Genomic DNA, 22364 nt, shown 5'->3' with positions numbered 1-22364 from the left:
TGATGTGTGTGAAAAGATCGTTCCTATTCTGACGAGGGAGAAAAAACTCGAGTTCACATATGAGAGAGGGCTAGAAAGGAATGATGAGATGGGTGGAGAATTGCTGATGTGACGCATGGCTGAGGTGGATAGGCTGCATGTTTAGATAAATAGATTGCTGGGGGTGAACTTTTTAAGTATATAGGATAAGCTCCAAAACAAATCCAGGTTACTGCTGAAAATATATGTACAAAATCACGGGCGTGTGGTGCCTGATCATATGAACAAAATTTACTCCAAATACAAGAAAAAAGTACCCTTGGGTGAGCTTTCTTCTGCTCCTCCGTGCTCGCGTGTTCCCCATCCTGTACAATCCCCTTGTACAGCACGAATCAGTCAAATACAGTCAGATCCAAGTCGGCGAGCACCAAGTCGAAGCGAGACATGCGCGACTAGCGGCGGCGCGCCGGAGGGGGATCGAGGAGGAGGAGGAGGAGGTGGGAGTCGGGCCGATCGTGCTTGGCGCTCCCCGTCCCCTCCAGATCCAGGAGCCGCGGCTGGGGGCGCATCTCAGCGATCGATTCTAGGGTTTCAGTCGACCAATCGACCTCCGGATTCCGACCATGGGGCCGCCGCCGCTCAAGCTCAACATCGGCCGAGATGGGGACAGAATCAGCGCGCTCCACGACGACCTCCTCCTCGGGATCCTCGAGCGTCTCGACCTGCGCGACGCGGTCCGCGCCGGCGCGCTCTCGGCGCGGTGGCGGCACCTCCCCTACCGGCTCTCGCGCCTGCACCTCAACGCCGGCCACTTCCACCGCGCCACGCTGCTCGAGGGCATGGGCGCGTTCAAGGACGCGGCGTGCAGGCTGCTGTCCGTGTGTCCTCCTCCGGCCGCCGGCAAGAGCCCTCGTGTCATCGAGACCCTCGCCCTCACCTTCTGCGTGTCGGCCCCTCACCTGAGCTTCATCGGCCGCGCTGTTGAGGACGTCGTCAGCCGCGGCCACACCAAATGCTTCCAGTTTGACATATGCTCCCGATGCAAGGACGGCACTAGACGCACTACCCAGCTGCTCACAGAGTTAGGGAAGCAGTTCATGTCATTCTCCAGCGCCTACCCTGTCGCCTTCGGGTGGCTCACGTTTCTTACACTCGAGGACCTCGCATTTGGGGATTCCGATGTCGCAGACCTCATTCGTGGTTGTGATAAGCTCAAGGACCTCAAGTTGAGATCCTGCAGACTGGTTGACCGACACTCTGCGCTCAAGATCGACACGCCGCATGCCGGGCTTGAGAATCTTTGGTTCATCAGCTTTCGTTGCGCACTGATCGAGCTTATCTCCGTCCCTAAGCTCAGGATATTCTGGTGTTGGAGCCGCAAGAACCCTCCTGTGCGCTGCGGCTATGTTCCTGAGCTTTACAAAGTAGAACTCGGTTCTCGGGCCAAGGCATCGCAAGTGCCATTTGCACTGAGCGAGTGCTTTTCAAGGAGTGCCACAAACCTGTCTAAACTGTATCTCAATTTTGGCTCTCAAATGGTAAGTTAATTTCTCTGCATCTAAAATCACATTTTATCCTTTCTACTAATGTCAGCTGTCTATTGTGTTCTTGTTCTTGCTGCAGATTTGGATTAAGCCAGAACACCCGAAGGAGCTCACTTCTATATTCAACAACCTGACTAGTTTGGCGCTTTTTAATATCTTTTCTGAGTGTAACCTGAGCTGGACCTTGTTTATCCTTGAAGTTGCACCTGCCCTGCAGAAATTCAGAGTATGTCATTACTTTACCTCTTTAAATTTAATCCACATCTTAGTCTTGATGCGACTCACATATTTCCGGAATATTCAGCATTAATAACATAGCAGGAAGTTAAACTAATTTTCAATCACTCACGGCTCACCAACTCTGATCTATCACAAATATTAATAGTATTGCGTATATGCCTCATTATAAGTATTTTGTAGCGAGACAATGCCATGTAGACAAAAAAATTCTGCTGAATTGTATTGCGTATTAGATTTCTCCAAAAACCCCTCCTTATTTTTTTGGAAGGAGAAAACGTGCGTCTAGCGCGGTGGTAGAGACCTCCTGGAGTGGGGCTACCAACCAGGGTTCAAATCCTGGTTCTCACAAAAAAAAGGCCCCTCGCTGCGTATACTTGTGTTGTGCAAGCCAGCGTGTTTGCTGCGTATACTTGCGCTGCGCAAGCCGGTGTTCGGGACCTTTTCTTGACTTTACAATATAATGCCTTCGGGATTTCTCTCCCCTTGGGTCGAGTTTTTTTTTTTTTTTGGAAGGAGGAAAGGACTGGCCTCTGCATCGTTTGGTGCACACATCCCTCTATTAAAATTCCTCATTGCAAAGTATCTTGTTGGAAAGAAAACATGTGAGCAGCTGTAATTTCATATAAATCCCTGAAGCACATTCACATGTCTTACTTTATCTGGGACTCAACTCATGCTGATTCATCCAAAAACTCTACATGGGCCTAAACTTAAATACTACTCCTTCCGTCCCACAATGTAAGACGTTTTTGCAAGCTACATTGTGGGACGGAGGGAGTATTATTGAGCGTATTTCAATATTTTAAGTGACTAAGATATTAAATTGCAATTGTTGTTACATTGTCCTGCATGATTTGGTGGGAAGTTTAATTCTAACATGTGGTGTTTACTTTCCATGTCCATACATGAAGTTATCTCGAACTCAACACCCATGTGCCAAAGTGTCCGAGGACAATCCCGAGAAGACTAAGATCGTGTGGGAACCATCCAAGGATTTGAAGCACCTAAACCTGAAGTTATTTATAATGTTTGGGTTCGAGGATGAAGACAAGGTGACAAACTATATAAGGCTTGTCATGGAACGTGCCGTGGGCTTGAAAAGAATCGAGTTGCATGGTAGAAGCCCATGCAATGGGTGCGATGCCATCGACCTTGAGTCCCTGAGAAGATCCCAGGCGGATGAAGCTAGCAGGCATCGGATTAAGGAGCAACTCAGACATGGATCTTCCTCGTCCGTGGAGATAGTAATCTGCTGATGGATATGGTGAAGGAATGATAAATTTCATAAAGCTGCTCGAGCGATGACTGTACGAGGTGCAGGCAGTCGTAATTTTAAGTTCAGTTATTGATAGTCTGGATGAATGTTTTGTTTTTGTCCAATTTACGGAGTAATTACCCATGTTTGTTCTCTGGCATGATTCAAATTCTTGACTTCTTGAGGCGCTCTCTTTTGTGAATGTGTCTTTGGCAACATTTCCTAGGCTCGGAATGTGACTTGGCTTCTGAATTTGTCTTGACAATCCGAAGAATCTGGGTAGTACAGTAGCAATTCTCAAGGAGCTCATGAACGGGGGGCAATACAAAAATAAAAAATTCCGTCGCCGGGACTTGAACCCGGGTCTCTCGGGTGAGAGCCGAGTATCCTAACCACCTAGACTACGACGGATGATTGATTGTCTGATAGGCATCCAATTACTCCTACATGCCTTGCAACAGATAAATAGTCCATCCAGCTCCCGTGAATGGAGCCAGGTCACAGATCGATTTCAGTAGCATACTAACACGATTTCCCATTCTGAAACATGGACTGACTAGTAGCACTTAAAGTATGCATGTACGCGTACTGAACATTACCCATGCGTTGCAACGGGAGGAAAAAAAAATATCGCATGCCCCTAAGACAATAAGCATGGATCAAGACTCCCTCACAAGTCCATGTCCTCTATTTTAGCACGGCGCTCGACCCATGTCGTCGCTTTTCTTCCTCGCCATCCTTGCCGATATTGGCGGTGTTCACCTAATCCCTATGTGTCCAAATGTGTTCCAATCACAATGCAATGAGTTGAGCCACTGCACAACATGCCTGTGAGGGTTGGACGGGTTGAGGAACTTGGTCATGAGGGTCAGTTCAGGACATACGACATCAATAAGGGTTAGCCGGTTCAAGGAACTAGGTCGCGGGACATCAAGCTTGAAGCGCCACTACTTGAGCCTCTCGAGAAACCCATGCACCTGCTCATTTCAATTCAGAAATCAGAAAGGCAGGAGAAAATCACACACGCGTGTGTGTTGTTCTAACACATCTGGTAACTAACAACAACTAAGAAAATGCAACCTTGATAAATAGAAGATGCTTGCTTTATTTGTAACATCATAAATTGCTTTGCTTGTGGTTTTGTAAGTCCGATTGCACATATGCAGATAGAACAACATTGGAACATCCGATAAATGTAAACCAACTAAGAAAAGGTAAAGAAAAACATGCCTTTCAAGTGACAGTTAGCGTAGAAATATCACGTTCAGAAGTGAAATTGATGAACCTCAGAGGCTCAGAACAAACTAAAAGACCGTAAGATTCTGATAATTACCTTTTGTACAATTTACATGGAGCCAAGGAGCAAGGAGTCCCAATTAAGAACAAAGCAGAGAGCTATAAACATATACAAATAATCAAGAATAATTCAAACAACGTCTACTTCTATGGTAATATTGATACCACTCTGCTGCAGCAAGGAACCATTTATGTGAAGTTCTCAACAACTACATTCTTACTCTTGACAAAAAATGTTTGAGAGTTGGGCATAAAACTTCAGAAAAAAATACGCTGAGTTACGAATAGAATACCTGACCGAGAGCTTATACAAGCTAAGAGATTTGAGATTTCCATTGGCTAGGTCTACTGGAAGTAAAAGGCGAAAGAATAGTTTGCTTCGGTTCGTTGCTTTATATGTAAAGCGGGGCGAAAGCCTATTCTGAGGTCTACTGGAAGTTGTCTCTTGAGGTTCATACATAGAAAAGGAGTTTCAATAGAAGATTTGAACTTCAAGGTTATATTTTTCATGTGGAAAAAAATTCTTAAAGTGATCTGGTGAGCTACTTAATTAAGAATAACCTTAGTTTTGATGGTATCTGCGGGGGTACTTGTTGATTTGCACAATCCAAGTAGCTAGCTGCCTTCAAGAAAACATCTACAGTGGCATGTCTTGATTTTGTATACAGAACATCAAATTTCTGCAATTACTCACCTTCTTTCACCAATCCTATAAGAAGTGACAAGTAGTCTGGTGTGCGCTACATTGGCTACTGAAGTTGGGCCGAAACCCAACAGATAGAGAGAAAGGAGAGGGACTTAATACTGGACCGCGGGTTATTTAAAAAAACACCAAAGGGGCTTTTAATAAAACATATGACGATGGACATGCAGAAACACTCCATACTTTATTAGTAGGTACAGATTTGCATGCCATTTTGAAGTACAATCCCGATGAGATGGCACACTTGATTGAAAAGAAAGGGTCCCAAGTTCTTGACATGTCTGTAGAGTGACATATCGCAAAGACAATGGTGAAGTGATGATAAAATATGTAAATCCATAGTGGCTCGACCAATTCAGGAGCTGCTGCTGCCACCTCGCCCTCCTCTGGACAGAATAGAAAACGTCTAAGCCGCATTTGAAAGAGATGAAGAAGGGAGCCAACAGAGCCACCATCATTTTCCTTACCACTTTTGCTTCGGTACACCCTATGTAAACACATCAACGGTTGAGATCGGTCCATACCCTTTCATAATTGAGGTTATGATGGGCATTAAGGCTAGTTATAATGTGGAGTAACTTAGACTAGTGTGTGGAGGACGGCAAAGGATTGATCGGGCTCGGAGGGCTTGACACAAACAGATGGGGGACCGAGCACAACGTCAAGAAGTGGTGGACCGGCATGTCACGGCCTGATACCGCAAATCAGAAGCTGATCGCTACTCTCACAATGCTTGTTAGTTGGACCACCCGAAACGAGAGGAATGCTAGAGTTTTTAGAAAAAAAACGACGCTGCCTTTCTACATCCTAAAGCTTATTCAAGACGAGGCCAAACTTTAGGTTACCACGGGGGCTAAGCACTTGAGCAAGATCATACAACGTGAGTAATTCCGTATGCAATTTTCCTTTGACGGCTATGTTGTGGAGCCGTTGCCATGTACTCTAAACACCCCTTTTTATTAATGAATGAGGCACGTCTTTTTCCTTGGCTTTAAAAAAAGGTTAGCGTCATAGTGCAAAGTATCGTAGAAGTAGTATCATAGATGGTTGCAAAGTATCATAGATGGTTTTCATAAGGTGATAATTTTGAGTGATCAGAATGTTCAAACCGTTGAAAATTGCACATGGCAGAGGAAAAGTTGAACCATGAAACAGCTTTAATTTTGAAAAGACTTCAGAGACTCAATATTTGCACCCATATTTCTTCTTTCCCAAACGGAGTCATCGGCTCATCAGTCAAAAGTTGGGCAGACAAGCTCAAGGGCCTCATGAAAGGAGTTTGAAGGGCAAATCCGGTCTGAACTTTCAGCTAAAGTGACTGTAACCACCTAGACTATGCATGCACAAAAAAAAAAAGAAAATTTCCGTCGCCGGGACTTGAACCCGGGTCTCTCGGGTGAGAGCCGAGTATCCTAACCACCTAGACTACGACGGATTGCTGGTTATTAATTAACAGTTACTCTAATTATCATTTTAATTTCCAGTGTCAGAGGCGCATCACAAGTCTCTGCGGCAGACAAATAGTCCATCCAGCTCCTGGGCATGGAGGCACGTCACAGATCAATTTCAGTACCACGGTCGCATGCATGCATACTAATATGATTTTCCCTTCTTAAACATAGACCGACAAGTGCTTCAAGCTTGCATGTATGCGTACTGATGCCTTTTTCCTCTCAGATTAGAAGTTTCATCGCAGGGCATGGCAACTCTGTATTGCTGCAAGTTCAAACCGGATCAGACGAAAACGTTGGACCACAATCATCATGGCGTCTAGGGATTCCTGAGTCCTGCGCTTGGGTAGACACTCGAAAGGGATAAGAACAGTATAGCTATTTCGCGGATATTGCGGCTGTAGGATATTTGTTTCCTGTCATTGTAGGATTACCTGATCGCACGGTATCCCTCAAAGATAATAGATAACTACTGCCTCCGGTGGCTTATATAAAGGCATAACAGCTCTCCACCGAGGCTGGAGGTCATGAGAAGCATGTGGCCATAATGTACGTTTTGAATAAGGTCAAACTTTTCTGATCAAATCTGGACTCGTACAAAATTGAACGATGATTATAACATTAATGTTCCTGCTATTAATTGGCAACACAACTCATGAGCATTCATCTCATGATAAAATATATGAATTCTAGCTCTACCAACATTCACTTGACCAATTAATGTTTCACTCTTTATATATGCGACTCTACCTTCACATGAATAGATAGGAAGCTCAGTTTTACCTGTTGGCAACACTAAGTTAGCATATCAAATAGGTGAATGTTACACACAATGACAAGAAAAGGATGAGAAAACAAGAAAAGATATATAAGAAACACTGTGAGAACAGGAGACATCAGGAAATTTGGAAGAATAAGAGATAAGTTAGGGATAGGAAGCAACTTTCATTGTTTATTTTGACAAGAGCAGCACATTGCAGACATGTGCCTTCTCCTGGCAAATTCCGAGTATCCTTGAATTTGGTGAGGGCACATCTCAATTTCTCGAGATTACTAGCAAATTATTTTTTATTTTTTATTTGATGAATCTTGCTTTATAAGGTGAAAAACAAAATTCTAAAGATCACCGAGAAGACATAAGTTTCACAGCTGGATCAAGATTCGCTACCATGTTCAAGTCTTGTTTTGTAATGAAATTATAGTACTAGCATGGAATTATTATTTTGTGGTTCACCATCTTCGTAATGAATTTATATCTGTGCGTGGTGATTTTTCTGTGTACTGACCTATTATCGTACACACGGATTGCATCTAATTAGTGTCAAACACCTCCTTTGCAATTCATTTACACGTTCCCTCCCTCCTGTCCAAAGGCGGATGAGGCTGTCGTGGCTCGGCCGAAGATAACAGAGCTAGGACTGCAAATCTATCTATTACTATCACATTGTCAATGTACTTGAAGGTCTAAAACCCTGTCAATAACCCGCGGCCCTTATTGTTTTCCACAAGTGACATGCAAATAACTTAGGGGCTGAATAATATCTAGTTTTTCCCTAGCGGGTATTTTTCCATAATAAGCATTATTATTTTTAGTGTCAGGCAAAACACCACACTCCGCTGATCAGATCATCATCCCTAATTTCCTTCTTTAATAGAGTGTTTCCCCCGATTTCATATATCAGAAACCATAGCAATAGAGAAGAGCCTAGCCTGAAGGAAAAGAAAAACACAAACAAGTAGAGAATGAGGCTACAACTTTGTCAGCTAAACCGTGGAGTTAACAACATCCAGGCAAAAAAACTGGCCCCTCAGTAATCACATAAGCACTGGCTACAACTGAAAAGATCAAGTTCAGATCACCATCTTCATAAGGATCAGCGCAAGAGCACTATCTACCTGAAAAGCTCAGGTACCAATCACCATCTACACAGGATCAGAAGTCTTCTTGCAGTGGCGCGCCATGCGTTTGCAGCAATTTGGCTCCCCAGTTGAGAGCAATTTTTATTTGGCTCCTTTGTCTGCAAAATTGACCATGCGGTCATCAGATGGCCTGATCGAATTAGTAACGTGGGCAATCAAACGTCGGTGGTGGGGAGGGAGTTGCTTCCCTAATGCAGGCAACCAAACTATGTGCAAAATATGATTTGTTTTTGCCTGTATGCACTCACCCAAGCCCAGCCGAGCCATAGATGCAAATAGTCCAAAAACGATGCAAGTAACCAAACAAGTCCTTTGTTTCTTTGTCTGGCGGTCATCGAAGCATGTTAGATCAATTCTTTGGGCTTCGACTTTGCTCAGGAGGGCAGGGCCAGGAAAGTTTGAGCCATCGCCAATTTGTCAAGCATCGCCGCGTTGATAACCAACAACCCCATGAGGCCTTGACTGTGAGTTTTGATTTCCGCCCGCTGTTTAGTTGTACTAAAATATTGTAGCTAGATTTCTCCTATTTCATCTATTAGGCGTCTAGTATTGCAAGATTTAAGTCATGTTTCAATTAAACAATATGAATCTGGTTATCAAATGTGTAAGAAGAAAAAAAATCATGGGTCTAACTCAATCTAAGAAAGGAGACTTGGATAAATTTGTTATAAAAATAATAATCAAAAGTGTCCTCAGATAATAAGTCACTTGATCAAGACCAATAATAGGTATGATTCTTGATATTTCACATTGCTATGTAAATATTATTATCTATATATTATTATAGTTCTGTTTTCTTAGTGAGGTAAGGCCCAATTTTAGAGTTTGGCATAGGGCCTCGGATTTTGCCAGCTCGGTCTTGGAACTTACATGCATGCATTTGATTAAAAGTAGATGAAATAACAGTGTCCAAATACAGAGTAATTACTTGTACATAGGCACCTATGTGATAATAAGCACATGCTGAAATCAAATAAATACACTACTTCAGTGATCTGGTCAAGCTCGATATTTATGACCCGAGTAAACTGGTTTTTTCTTTCTCCATCCCTGAAATTTGCACGAGTAGTGTAAGATGATGGTTAAGACATCATCAACTACTAGAAGATGGTGATTGGTACATGCACAAACTACGTACACTAGAAGGCTGAGCATCAGTGTTGTTGGGTTTTATTTAAAAAAATCACGGACACGCAAGATTGTGTATTGCATTGATAGGGAAAAGAGAGACAATTACAAGGTTACATGGTTTCATGCACAAACTACGTACACTAGAAGGCATAGAAGGGGATGTTATGAGCAGAAGGAAGGGGATGCTCAGCCCCAACAGAACACTCTAGGCTACTGGGATGATTGAGATGATAAGTCCCTTGGCGCCTGCTGTGGCCCAACAACGCGCCTCATCCTTGATGGTACGAACCAAATCAACCAAGGAGGGGGTGAGGCCATCGAAGATAGCAGCGTTTTGATGCTTCCATACGGACCATGCAGTGAGAATGGCAATAGATCCTAGGCCCTTGCGAAGGGAGGCCGATGAATTATCCATCGCCGAAGAGAACCAAGCGAAGAAACCTGTCGTGCCCTCCACGGAGCAGTGGTGAGCCAACACCATGAGAGAAGCTGTCGACCGGCAGATGATCAATTGTCTCTGGTTCTTGCGAGCAAAGGATGCATAGAGGGTCGTGGGGGAGGCCGTGGTGTGCTAGGTGGCCAGCGGTCCATGCGTCCAGCAACGGCTCACATGATGCTTTTAATTTTTTTCCACTCCCTTTGTTTTCAAAATATAAGGTGTATTAGTTTTTTGAAAAGTCAAACCTCTTTAAGTTTGACTAAATAGATAGAGAAATATATCAATATCCATAACACCAAATCGTATCATCATGAAATGATTTTTTTATTTTTTATTTAGTTTTGTGGATGACAATATTTTTGGCTCTGAACTTGGTCAAAGTTAACGAAATTTGACTTTTTGAAAAACTAATGCACGTTACATTGGAATTGAGGGAATATTTGGTTTGGCGAGTAGGGGTGATGATGGGGTGTTTTTTCCTTTTATTTATAAGGCGGTGTTTTGGTGGACATTTTATGGCGTGATTAGAGATGTTGTCTGTTAATCAACCCATATTTATGTGGGGATATTTTCTCCGTCGGTGACTGCATGTACTATATTACTACTATGATATCACATGTTGGCGCTTCTAGGTGTGTAAGAGTGTGTGAGATTGATATGTTTTTATAGGCCGGTTGCAGCCGATTGATTTGAGCAATCATTGACCCGGTCAAAATATGAACCAAATCCAGAATTGAATGAGAGAGTTCCTTGAGAAATTGTTGACTCGGTCAAAATCGGATGACCCAATTTTAAATTGAAGACCTGAATTAACCGTGAGGCCTAAAAATTATGGACATGTGAGGCCTTAAAAATTAGAGAGCATAGTGTAATTAATAGATTCATTTTCAGCAGAAAAATATTCAGGAACTACAAGACTTACTTGTATTAGCAAATAGTAGTTTCAGAATTTAGTACCTCGGAAATAATAACTTGATCTTGATTTCGCTTCCTAGAACTAGTTTAGAAGTCCACAAGCAATTCCCTGTAAGTCCCGAGTGCAGTTATATCATTCCATTAGGAAAGCGTGCAATAAAGCATGCCATACATACAAGGGCACACAACATAGTATCACTGAAAATGATTTGAACTCATGATTGGATCAAATGACATGTCTTAAATAAGGCAATCATCTTCATTTCCTCGGGGTTTGAACAAGGAGGACATCATTTCTAGTGTGAGCGACTGAGTGTGGACTGTCGCTCTGTATTTAGAGATAAGAGGCCACTCTTGAGAACTAACCACCTAAACAAAATCCAAAGCCCTAGCTACCATTACAATCATAACAACACTTGAAATTTACTCCCTCCATCCCATAATGTAAGACGTTTTTATAAGAACGAAGAGAGTAACAGTTATTCAGATGACATCTCAGCTACTATGCGGAGACTAAAATCGTATCCCTCTTACCGCCGCAATGGAAAATGTTAGAAGGGAGAGAGAGAGGTTTGGTGGAATTGTTGTCTTTATTGCTTAGCCTCGTGGGCATATATATAGGAGTACATGATCATCTTAGAGTACAAGGCAAGGTAGAATAATATCCTACGCTGTCCTAGCTTTCCTAATAATCACGATACTCAACATCCCCCGCAGTCACAATGGTAGCGACCCAGACGGTGAGATTGGAGAAGAATCCGAATGGAAGCCAACAAACACCCCCCATAGTCGTAACGGTCGATACATCGCGGAGTCGTGGCTGGAGTGGAAACTGACGAGGTAGCTCAAGCAAGGCGGTAGCCCTTTGTGCCGTTTGTCGAGGTAGTCGAGAGCGCAGGTGGTGTAGCCGTAGTCGAGGTAGCCGTGCGAGAACGCCGTGGTCGTTGTTGAGTCGGGGGTCGCCGGTGTCGAGGTAGTCGCCGTGGAGCCGCGGAAGAAGAGCAGCGTCGGCGGCGGCCTCAGGAGGCGGCGGCGGCGGCTAGAGAAGGAGCGCGGCCGCGGTGCTCGAAGTAGGCGATAATGAACCCGACAGCATGACGAAGACCGGCACGGACGGTGACGTTCCCGCGCCAAGGGAGGCGGCGCGGCGCATATCACGTGGAAGTCGACGCGTGGGGACAGCGGAGCAGACCGCACGCTGCGACGCTACGGCCCGAAGGGGCGACGCAATGACAGCGCGCGGGTCGGGGCGACGACGGAGAAGACCTCATGGCGGTTGCAGGGACCGCGTGCCACACTCGCTACGGCCTGACGGGGCGACGCAGCGGCAGCGCGAGGGTCGATGCAGTCTCGGGGACGACCGGGAGCGGACGGCCTCTAAAAGTGCGTTATATCGACTAGAGGGGGGGTGAATAGACGATTTTTTTGAATTCTTCACTGAGGAATTTGCAGGTGAGGAAATTCCTTAGTGAAGAACTACTTGCAGCGGAATAAATACTCAAAAGTAAACATAACAGAACACAAGCATGGTCATCATGATGAAATGAAGACAAGCACAGAGTCCAGAAAGCGTAAACACAGGATGAAGACAAATAGACTGAACAGATTGAACTGAGGAAATTGAGAAAGTCTTCAGTCAAAGTCTTCAAATACAGTATGAACAAGCGCACAACACAGTTATGAGGAAATGAAAGAGTTGAGGAAATAGAACCAGTAAGCTTGGTGAAGACAATGATTTGGTAGACCAGTTCCAATTGCTGTCTCAGTTGTACGTCTGATTGGAGCGGCTAGGTATTTAAACCTGAGGACACACAGTCCCGGACACACAGTCCTCACCGTATTTTCCTTGAGCTAAGGTCACACAGACCTCGCCCAATCACTCGTGGTAAGTCTTCAGGTGACTTCCAAACCTTCATAGACTCGGTCACTCGGCGATCCACAATTCCTCTTGGATGCTCTAGACCATGACGCCTAACCGTCTGGAAGAAGAAAAGTCTTCAAAGGTAACAAGCGTCGGATCCACGCAGGATCAATCTCTTAGTGATGCTCAATCACTTTGGGTTTGTAGGTGTTTGGGTTTGGGTTTCCTCACTTGATGATTTTCGCTCAAAGTCCTCGAAGGATGGGATGCTCTCAAATGACAAGTGTCAGTTTCTCTCGGAGCAGCTAACCAACTAGTGGTTGTAGGGGGCAGCTATTTATAGCCTAGGGAGCAGCCCGACATGATAAGACATAAATGCCCTTCAATGATATGACCGTTAGGTGGGTAGATATTTTAGGACAGCTGGCGCGTAGCACAGCAACGGTCGGATAGTTGAGGCTCAAATTCCTCAGGGCTATCATGTTCCTCACTGTGTAGGCAATCCGCACTGGCGAATTCCTAACTCCTCAGTCAGAACAAATTCCTCAGAGACCTGAAGAACTTCGTATATGTCACTGAAGAAATTGACTGAACTGTATGAGATTTCCAATGGCTTCACTCGAAGGGATTGGTAGGTGTAGGATTTTGAGTTGAGCATCACATGGAAATTTTTCCTTAGTATTTCCTCGACCCCCTTTAACAGTACGGTGTTTCCTATGACTCAAGAAAGATAAAATGAAACTATGAAAACAAAAGTCTTCACGCTTCATGTTCCTCGTATGAATCCCAAGTCTTCAGGGTTACACCAATTTCTTCACTTTCAAAGTGTTCAGAAGAAGAACTTCATTTTTAGGGGTCGACTTTCTCTGTAAATATCAAACTCCTCATAGACTTATAGACCTGTGTACACTCATAAACACATTAGTCCCTTAACCTATAAGTCTTCAATACACCAAAATCACTAAGGGGCACTAGATGCACTTACAATCTCCCCCTTTTTGGTGATTGATGACAATATAGGTTAAGTTTTCAACGGGGATAATCATATGAAGTGTAAATACTGGTATTGAGGAATTTGATTGCAAGATATAGAAGAACTCCCCCTAAAGATGTGCATAGTGAGGAATTTGCTTTTGAAGCAATGCACACTTGAAGAGTAAAATCATGGAGATCTCCCCCTATATCTTGTAATTCATACACGCATTTGACATATAATATGAAGAATTTGAAATGCATGATGAAATATGGTGAATGATGTAATTCAGCATGCGTGCATAAACATTAATGACGAATAAGCATGCAGAAGAGCTCAGCAAAAGTATCAGGCCACCATAGAGTTTAAGTTTACAACTCGATCCAGCAAAGTCATCAGAAGAACGAGAGTTGTAACTTAGCAAAAAAATGCCCATATAAGATAGATCTGCTTGAAGACTAACTCAAATTTCTCCCCCTTTGTCATCGAATGACCAAAAGGATCGAAAATGAGGACTAACGCCCCTGAAGAATATCATGTTGATGGAGGAGCGCCAGCGTTGGTGGGGTCGTTTGTCATAGTAGGGCCTGCCGCAGTGTCGTCCAAGTCTTCATGCTCGTCGGTTTCGCGCGATGAAGAATATGAGCTGGCCACCAAGGAAGGAACCTTGACCTTCTTGTATTTCTTCGGTGGAGGAGCAGACCAGTCAAAATCTTCCTTGAGATCCATTTTCTTCAGATCTTCTTCGCTATAAATGTGAGACAGAACAGCCCAGGTGCGACCGAATACTTCATTGAGGTAGTAATGATTTTTCTTCACTGCATTATGTGTGGCAGTCATGTTGTGAAGAATAGAACCAAACTGACGCTTAACCCATTTATGGTTTCGATCCACCTTCTTGTGAAGACTAAGGAGCAGCTCACGGTCAGTCATCACTCGTGGAGCTGTGGCTTGAGGAGTAGACTTTGGTGCATTGGCAGCAGAATCATGTGTGGCAGAGTCATCATTGGTGGAATAAGATGCAGCTTTGCAAAACTGACCATCCAATGGACGAATGCCTTCATCAATAACAGCAGGTGCCTTGCCTTTTCATTAGCTGAGGAATATGTCCGCTTGAGGACTTCGATTGGGGGCAAGTAGCTGAGGTGATTCTGAAAATCAGGCTTGTAGTTGAGTGAAGACCTTGTTCTAAGAAATCTCATGATTCAAGGAGCATAAGGCTTCAGCTCAAACGGAGAGAGAGCGACATTGGCCAGAGTCCTCATGAAGAAATCATGATAGTTGACAGGGATGCCATGCATGATGTTGAATATCAGATTCTTCATGATGCGAACGACTTCCTCATCATTCGAGTCGTGGCCTTTGATTGGACTCATAGTCTTCGTCAGAATGTGATAGACTGTTCTTGGCACATAGAGCAATTCCCTCACGAGGAATTTGGTCCTTGGGGCTTGACCAGGTTTCAGAGGCTTCATAAGAACTTGCATATAATGGGCAGTCAGTTCAGGCTCTTGGTACAGGCAACGAGCTCCTTCAGGTGGAGGACTGATGGGCAGGGCGTGAAGTAATTCACAGGCCGGTGTCTTATATTGAGTGTTTTCGGTCATCCAGTCCAAAACCCAGGAGTTCACATCGTCAGCATCTCCTGTGATGTGCAGTGTTGCGTAGAATTGAAGAATGAGCTCTTCATTCCAGTCAACTATGTCTGTGCAAAAGTTGAGGAGGCCTGCGTCATGAAGCACACTGAGGACAGGTGAGAAGCATGGCAGTGATTCCATGTCCACATGAGGAATATGCTCGTGGTTGAAGACTTTGTCCTTGTTGAAGAGCAGTGAAGAATAGAAGTTGGCCTGGCTGGCGGTCCAGAAGCGCTTCCTTCTAAGACGAGAAGAATCATAGGGATTATAGTCAGTGAAGAACACGTGCTCGCCGAAGAAGTCATCAGCCTTGAATTTCTGCTTCTTTGAGAATGGATCCTTTGGCTTGGGCTGAGGAGTGTCAGTCAATTGCATTATCACCTTGTAAGTGCATCTAGTGCCCCTTAGTGATTTTGGTGTATTGAAGACTTATAGGTTAAGGGACTAATGTGTTTATGAGTGTACACAGGTCTATAAGTCTATGAGGAGTTTGATATTTACAGAGAAATTCGACCCCTAAAAATGAAGTTCTTCGACTGAAGACTTTGGACTTCTGAAGACTTTCTGAAGACTTTGAAAGTGAAGAAATTTGTGTGACCTTGAAGACTTGGTATTCATTCGAGGAACATGAAGCGTGAAGTCTTTTGTTTTCGTAGTTTCATTTTCTCTTTCTTGAGTCATATGAAACACCGTACTGTTAAAGGGGGTCGAGGAAATACTAAGGAAAAATTTCCAAGTGATACTCAACTCAAAATCCTACACCTACCAATCCCATTCGAGTGAAGCCACTGGAAATCTCATACAGTTCAGTCAATTTCTTCAGTGACAGAGACAAAGTTCTTCTGGTCTCTGAAGAATTTGTCCTGACTGAGGAGTTAGGAATTCGCTAGTGCGGATTGCCTACCCAGTGAGGAACATGATAGCCCTGAGGAATTTGATACTCAAATTTCCGACCGTTGCTGTGCTATGCGCCAGCTGTCCCAAAATATCTACCCACCTAACGGTCATATCATTGAAGGGCATTTATGTCTTATCATGTCGGTCTGCTCCCTAGGCTATAAATAGCCGCCCCCTACAACCACTAGCTGGTTGGCTGCTCCGAGAGAAACTAACACTTGTCATTTGAGAGCATCCCATCCTCCGACGACTTTGAGTGAAAATCATCGAGTGAGGAAAACCCAAACCCAAACACCTACAAACCCAAAGTGATTGAGCATCATTGAAGAGATTGATCCTGCGTGGATCCGACGCTTGTTACCTTTGAAGACTGTGCTTCTTCCAGACGGTTAGGCGTCAAGGTCTAGAGCATCCAAGAGGAATTGTGGATCTTCGAGTGATCGAGTTTGTGAAGGTTCGGAAGTCACCTGAAGACTTACCACGAGTGATTGGGCGTGGTCTGTGTGACCTTAGCTCAAGGAGAATACGGTGAGGACTGTGTGTCCTCAGGTTTAAATACCTAGCCGTTCCAATCAGATGTACAACTGAGACAGCAGTTGGAACTGGTCTACCAAATCATTGTCTTCACCAAGCCTACTGGTTCTATTTCCTCAACTCTTTCATTTCCTCATTACTGTGTTGTGTGCTTGTCATATCTGTGTTTGAAGACTTTGACTGAAGACTTTCTCAATTTCCTCAGTTCAATTTCTTCAGTCTGTTTGTCTTCATCCTGTGTTATCCTGTGATTACGCTTTCTGTACTTTGTGCTTGTCTTCATTTAATCATGATGACCATGCTTGTATTCTGTTATGCTTACTTTTGAGTACTTATTCCGCTGCAAGTAGTTCTTCGCTAAGGAATTTCCTCACCGGCAAATTCCTCAGTGAAGAATTCATAAAAATCGCCTATTCACCCCCCTCTACTTGATATAACGCACTTTCACACCTCAGGAATCGCAATCTCAGGTTCCACAGGCTGAGGAATTTCAGCTTCTTCTTCAGTGACAGCCTGGATCTTCAATTCTTCATTTACATTTTCATCAGCACTAGTAGCTGGAATTTTTTCATGGACAGATGGAGTCTTACGAGGTTCTTCAGATCCCATTTGTACTTCAGTAGCAACAGGGGACTGAGGAATTTGTTGGAGTGGTGTGAATAGAGGAGAGTTGGGGTGCTAACTTTCCCAAATGTCATCATTCATCACTGGAGTAGTGCTTCCAATGTCCACATCTTCTTCTTCCATTTCTTCAACGCCGGCCTCTTCAGCAGTGAACTGAGGCATAGGCGAGGAGACAATTGGTGTTGAAGGGATTGCATCCACTTCAATTTCTTCATCCAACTGCTCTGACGAAGCAGCAGAAGGAATCTCTTCATCGGATTCACTTGGAATCACATAATCTTCATCAAAAGGAACAAGGTCCTTTGATGACATGGTTGAAATAGGAACAACATCAATTGGGTTGTCAAATGAGCTAGTCAATGGCTTCATCTTCTTCGGGGCTGAAGAATGTGATGAAGTTGATGCCTTCCTTTTCTTCACTGCTGCACGCTTGCAGCCTTGGTCTTCTTCACATCTGATGCAGATGGAAGGATCGGAGTTGGGGTAGGCGCAGGAGGAGCAGAGGAATTTGGTTGAATTTCTTCAGGCATAACTGATGCAGTTGCCCTGACTTCTTCATTTTCTTCAGGCACACCACCAGTGGATGCCCTGGCAATTTCTTCAGCGGCTGGAATGCAGTCATCAGCCCTGGTGCTTTGAGTTTCTTCAGCAGCTTGATTGTCATTAGCGGTGCTGGCATTTTCTTCAGTCGGCTGAGCAGATGCTTCAGCCTGAGGATTTTCTTGTTGCGTTGGGGCTGCAACATTGGACGTGAACTTTTCAGTCAACTTCACAAACCTGACTTTGGCTCCAAGCCAGTCAGTGTAGTAACGATCAAAGTCATCACTCAGTTGCTTGATCTCAGCTTGCAAGGCAACGAGTTCTTCGGGGGAAAGCTTCATAACATTTTGCTTCAGAAAACGCTGTTTCTTGTACTGCGCTTTCTTCACTCTTCTTCCTTGTTCAAATTTCCATTTCTCTTCTTCGATGAAGGCAGTCAAAACATGACTTTGACCAGGAGTGAGGTTCATCTCCGGCAAAGGCGTGTTGGGATCCTTGTGCCATAGATCAATGAAGTCTAGGATCAGCTTCGGATCCAGAAGAAGAGGCCCATTGCTGCCTTTGGCTCTAGCGGCCTTGACCTGCCTATCTCTGATGATTTCTGCAAGTTCATCATCATCAGCTTTGTCTTCATCAGACGACACTTGGAAGGTGACCTGCTTCTTGTGAGGACTTGGGCGAGAGCCACGTCCAGCAGTGGTCTTTGTCTTCAGCAGAGAGGGTCTCGTTGAAGAATTTGGTGCAGCTGAGGAACTAGCAGAAGCTCCTGAGGCAATAGAGATGCCTATCGTCCTTTGGCACATGGCAAGGTGCACATGTGCAGAGGATTTGGTTGGAGCAGCTAAGGACTTTGGCGGAGGAGCTGAGGACTTTGGAGCGGGAGCAGCATGAGGAGTTGGCCGTGAGGGCTTTGAATTCTGGTCGTGAGGGCATTGCTGAGGAACTGGGCCGTGAGGGTATTGAGGGTGAAGCACTTGGCTTATGAGCAGGCTTCTTTGTCATGGCCTTCTTCGGCTTGCTAGCAGAGGCCTCAGCAGTGGCAGCAGTAGCAGCAGCAGAGTCTTCGTTGAATTTCCTCACTGCTTCTCTTGCTTGTCTGGCCAACTTGGCCTGGCGCTTGGCCCATTCATCAGGATAATCCTCACCGCGCTTGAGGCTGGTGGGATCTGCTTCTTGGCCAGGTGCCAATGGAGGTCTTGGGCATGGAGGATTGAGAGCGAATTTCTTCATGTACTTGGGAGTAACATACTTGTACTCCCCCCATTCCCGTGCCCATCTCCTCTCTATCCTCTAGATGAGCACCTTGCGCTGATTTTTCTCCTCCTTGCCAAACTTGGCCTCATCAGGAGTGCAGTAATCCTTATATATGTCATCAGGGATCTCAAAAGCAGTATTAACCTCAGGCCTCTTTCCTCCCTTTTGTGGCTTCTTTCCATCAGCCATTTTCTTCAGATGAGGAATTTGGACAATTGAATTTTCTGAAGATGTATGCAACTTTTCTTCGAGGAACGCTGCAAATGAGTTAAATTGATGAGAACCTAGTGATTCAGCAGCTGACATGAGTACCTGTGAACAGAGTATAGTTGCGAGGAATTTGGAGAGGCCATATGCGTTCTCAGAGGTTTTTCAAAAAGAACAAGTTTGAGGAATTTGACCAGATGAGTCTTGAAGAATTTCACTAAGCGTTCTTTGTCTTAGGTTCCAGAGTTGTACAGATCAGAAATCCACACAATTGAGGAATCTTGAATAAAAATATAGCTTAGAGAAATGAATCAAGAACAGATGACATGTGAGGTGTTTAGGGTGTGAAGAATTTGAAGAATAAACACTTTTGAAGATTTTGTAGAAATTCATCGAATCAAAGATGGTAGTAAAAGTAACTTTTAATTACCCTGGACGAAGAACACGACGAACTGAGAGGTGAAGATGTGAAGTTCGTCAGTTCAGATCTTCCACGCCCTAACTCGGCTGAGGAAGACAGCTACGGCGGTGGCGGAGTGAAGAAATCCACAGCCGGCGCGAGTACGACGGCGATGAGGTCGAGGCAGTGAAGCTCTTCCTCACCGGTGACGATGAAGTAGCGGCGGCGCTAGGGTTTGAGAAGCTCGAGCTGGCATGAGGTCGAGCGGAGTAAAAGAGAAGTGAGGAAGGGGAGGGGTATTTATAGCCACGGTGAAAAAATGTTCGCCCGAAGAAATTGGACGAACGTGCCCCTGACCCTTCTCATTCGCTTGACATGTGTCACCCACGTACTGAGAAGTGGAGATCGTGTGAGATCGTGGGTGAATAGGTAAGTGTTTCGTGGAATGCGGAACGGTTTGAGCAGCAAAGCCAAAAATTTAGATAAGATAAGTTAAAAGTTCCGTTCTTAAATTCTTCAGCTGACAAGGACACAGTGAAGATTTTGAACAAGTTTCAAATAGAATGCACATGAAGAATTTGTGAATAGATTGGGTTGAGTTTAGCATAGAGGGGGAAGGGTCCGATCACATTCACTTAGCAGAAAAAAACAACTTGAAGAAATAGCAGTAAGTGAATGCCGTAGAGGACATAAACTCATATATATATATATATATATATATATATATATATATATATATATATATATATATATATATATATATATAACCAATGAAGAAAAACGACGGAAACAGTGAAGACAAAGCAAAGTTTAAGAACATGAACAACTGAGGAATTTCAAAACTGAGGAAAAAACTCAAATTGAAGATTTTCAACTTTTGGTGGTGGCATGACCCACCGTATAAGAATGATGATTTCAGACACCGCGTACAATTGTCGTAGGGCTCTGAGAATTAAATTCTTCGTTAATTTCTTCACACTTAGATTGTTAGTCTTCATTGATTGAAGAAAAACTTTGCTTCATGTGTTGCACATCTAAGTCATCAATTTTGCATAAGTGTTAGGATGAGTGTCCTTTTCAAAGAACATTTGAAGATTCTAAGATATTTAGCTCACACCGCAACTTGCTAAATCTCTTCTCATCCAAGGGCTTTGTGAAGATATCGGCTAGCTGTTCTTCAGTCTTCACATGCTCAATAGAAATGTCGCCCTTCAACACATGATCACGAAGAAAATGATGACGAATCTGAATGTGCTTTGTCTTCGAGTACTGAACTGGGTTGTGAGCAATCTTGATGGCACTCTCGTTGTCACAAAAGAGAGGCACATTCTTCACGTTGACACCGTAGTCCTTGAGAGTTTGCTTCATCCACAACAATTGAGCACAGCAAGAACCAGCATCAATGTACTCAGCTTCAGCAGTAGACAGTGATACGCAGTTCTGTTTCTTCGAGGACCAACAGACCAAAGATCTTCCGAGGAAATGACATGTGCCAGATGTTGACTTGCGGTCCACACGATCACCAACATAGTCAGAGTCTGAATATCCAATGAGATCAAAAGCCGAGCCCTTGGGGTACCATAGTCCAAGTGTTGGTGTGTGAGCTAGATATCGAAGAATATGCTTCACAGCCTTATGGTGTGATTCCTTCGGTGTAGCTTGAAATCGGGTACACATGCAAACACTAAGCATAATATCTGGCCTAGATGCACATAAATACAATAGAGAACCAATCATGGAGCGGTATACCTTTTGATCGAAGTCAATACCATTTTCATCAGTGCATAGATGGCCATTTGTGGGCATTGGAATTTTGACCCCTTTGCAATCTTGCATGCCGAATTTCCTCAGTACATCCTTGAGGTATTTCCCGTGAGATATGAATATGCCATTGCGCTGTTGACGAATTTGAAGACCTAAAAAGAATTTCAATTCTACCATCATAGACATTTGATATTCTTCACTCATCATATAGGCAAATTCATCACTATAACGGTGGTCAGTACAGCCAAAGATAATGTCATCAACATATATTTGGCACACAAACAGTTCACCATCATAAGATTTAGTGAAAAGGGTAGGGTCGAGTGAACCGGGTTTGAAGCCTTTCTTCATGAGGAATTCCTTCAAAGTATCATACCACGCCTGAGGGGCCTGCTTGAGGCCATAGAGGGCCTTATTGAGTCTGAAGACTTTGTCAGGATGCTTTGGATCTTCAAAACCTAGGGGTTGAGCAACATATACTTCTTCCTCAAGCTTACCATTGAGGAATGCACTTTTCACATCCATTTGATATAAGGTGATATCATGATGGTTAGCATAAGCAGGTAATATGCGAATGGCCTCAAGTCTAGCAACAGGTGCAAAAGTTTCATCGAAATCAATTCCTTCAACCTGTGTGTAGCCTTGAGCTACAAGCCGTGCCTTATTCCTCACAACAAGGCCATTTTCATCTTGTTTGTTGCGGTAGATCCACTTTATGCCAATGATATTGTGCTTGCGAGGATCTGGACGTTTGACCAGTTCCCAGACGTTGTTGAGCTCGAATTGATGTAATTCTTCTT

General features: G+C 44.0%; 1 protein-coding gene and 2 non-coding genes across 3 annotated transcripts; 1 reads left to right on the top strand and 2 right to left on the bottom strand.

Annotated features, from left to right (window-relative positions):
- The first annotated feature begins 215 nt into the window (after positions 1–215).
- Positions 216–3252, top strand: LOC109778618 (uncharacterized). The gene is made up of 3 exons (XM_020337186.4): positions 216–1517; positions 1603–1749; positions 2675–3252. Exons 1-3 carry the CDS (start codon positions 603–605, stop codon positions 3017–3019), a joined length of 1407 nt encoding a protein of 468 aa, XP_020192775.1. The 5' UTR covers positions 216–602; the 3' UTR covers positions 3020–3252.
- A 104-nt stretch (positions 3253–3356) lies between these two features.
- TRNAE-CUC (transfer RNA glutamic acid (anticodon CUC)) lies at positions 3357–3429 on the bottom strand. The gene has a single exon. It is a non-coding gene; the product is annotated as a tRNA-Glu (tRNA).
- A 2950-nt stretch (positions 3430–6379) lies between these two features.
- On the bottom strand, positions 6380–6452 carry TRNAE-CUC (transfer RNA glutamic acid (anticodon CUC)). The gene has a single exon. It is a non-coding gene; the product is annotated as a tRNA-Glu (tRNA).
- Positions 6453–22364: the final 15912 nt, after the last annotated feature.

The sequence above is a fragment of the Aegilops tauschii genome, chromosome 7, assembly GCF_002575655.3.
Source record: "Aegilops tauschii subsp. strangulata cultivar AL8/78 chromosome 7, Aet v6.0, whole genome shotgun sequence".
Lineage (NCBI taxonomy): Eukaryota > Viridiplantae > Streptophyta > Magnoliopsida > Poales > Poaceae > Aegilops > Aegilops tauschii.
Note: the sequence above shows the minus strand (reverse complement) of the source record. Positions and strands in the feature narration are given on the sequence as shown.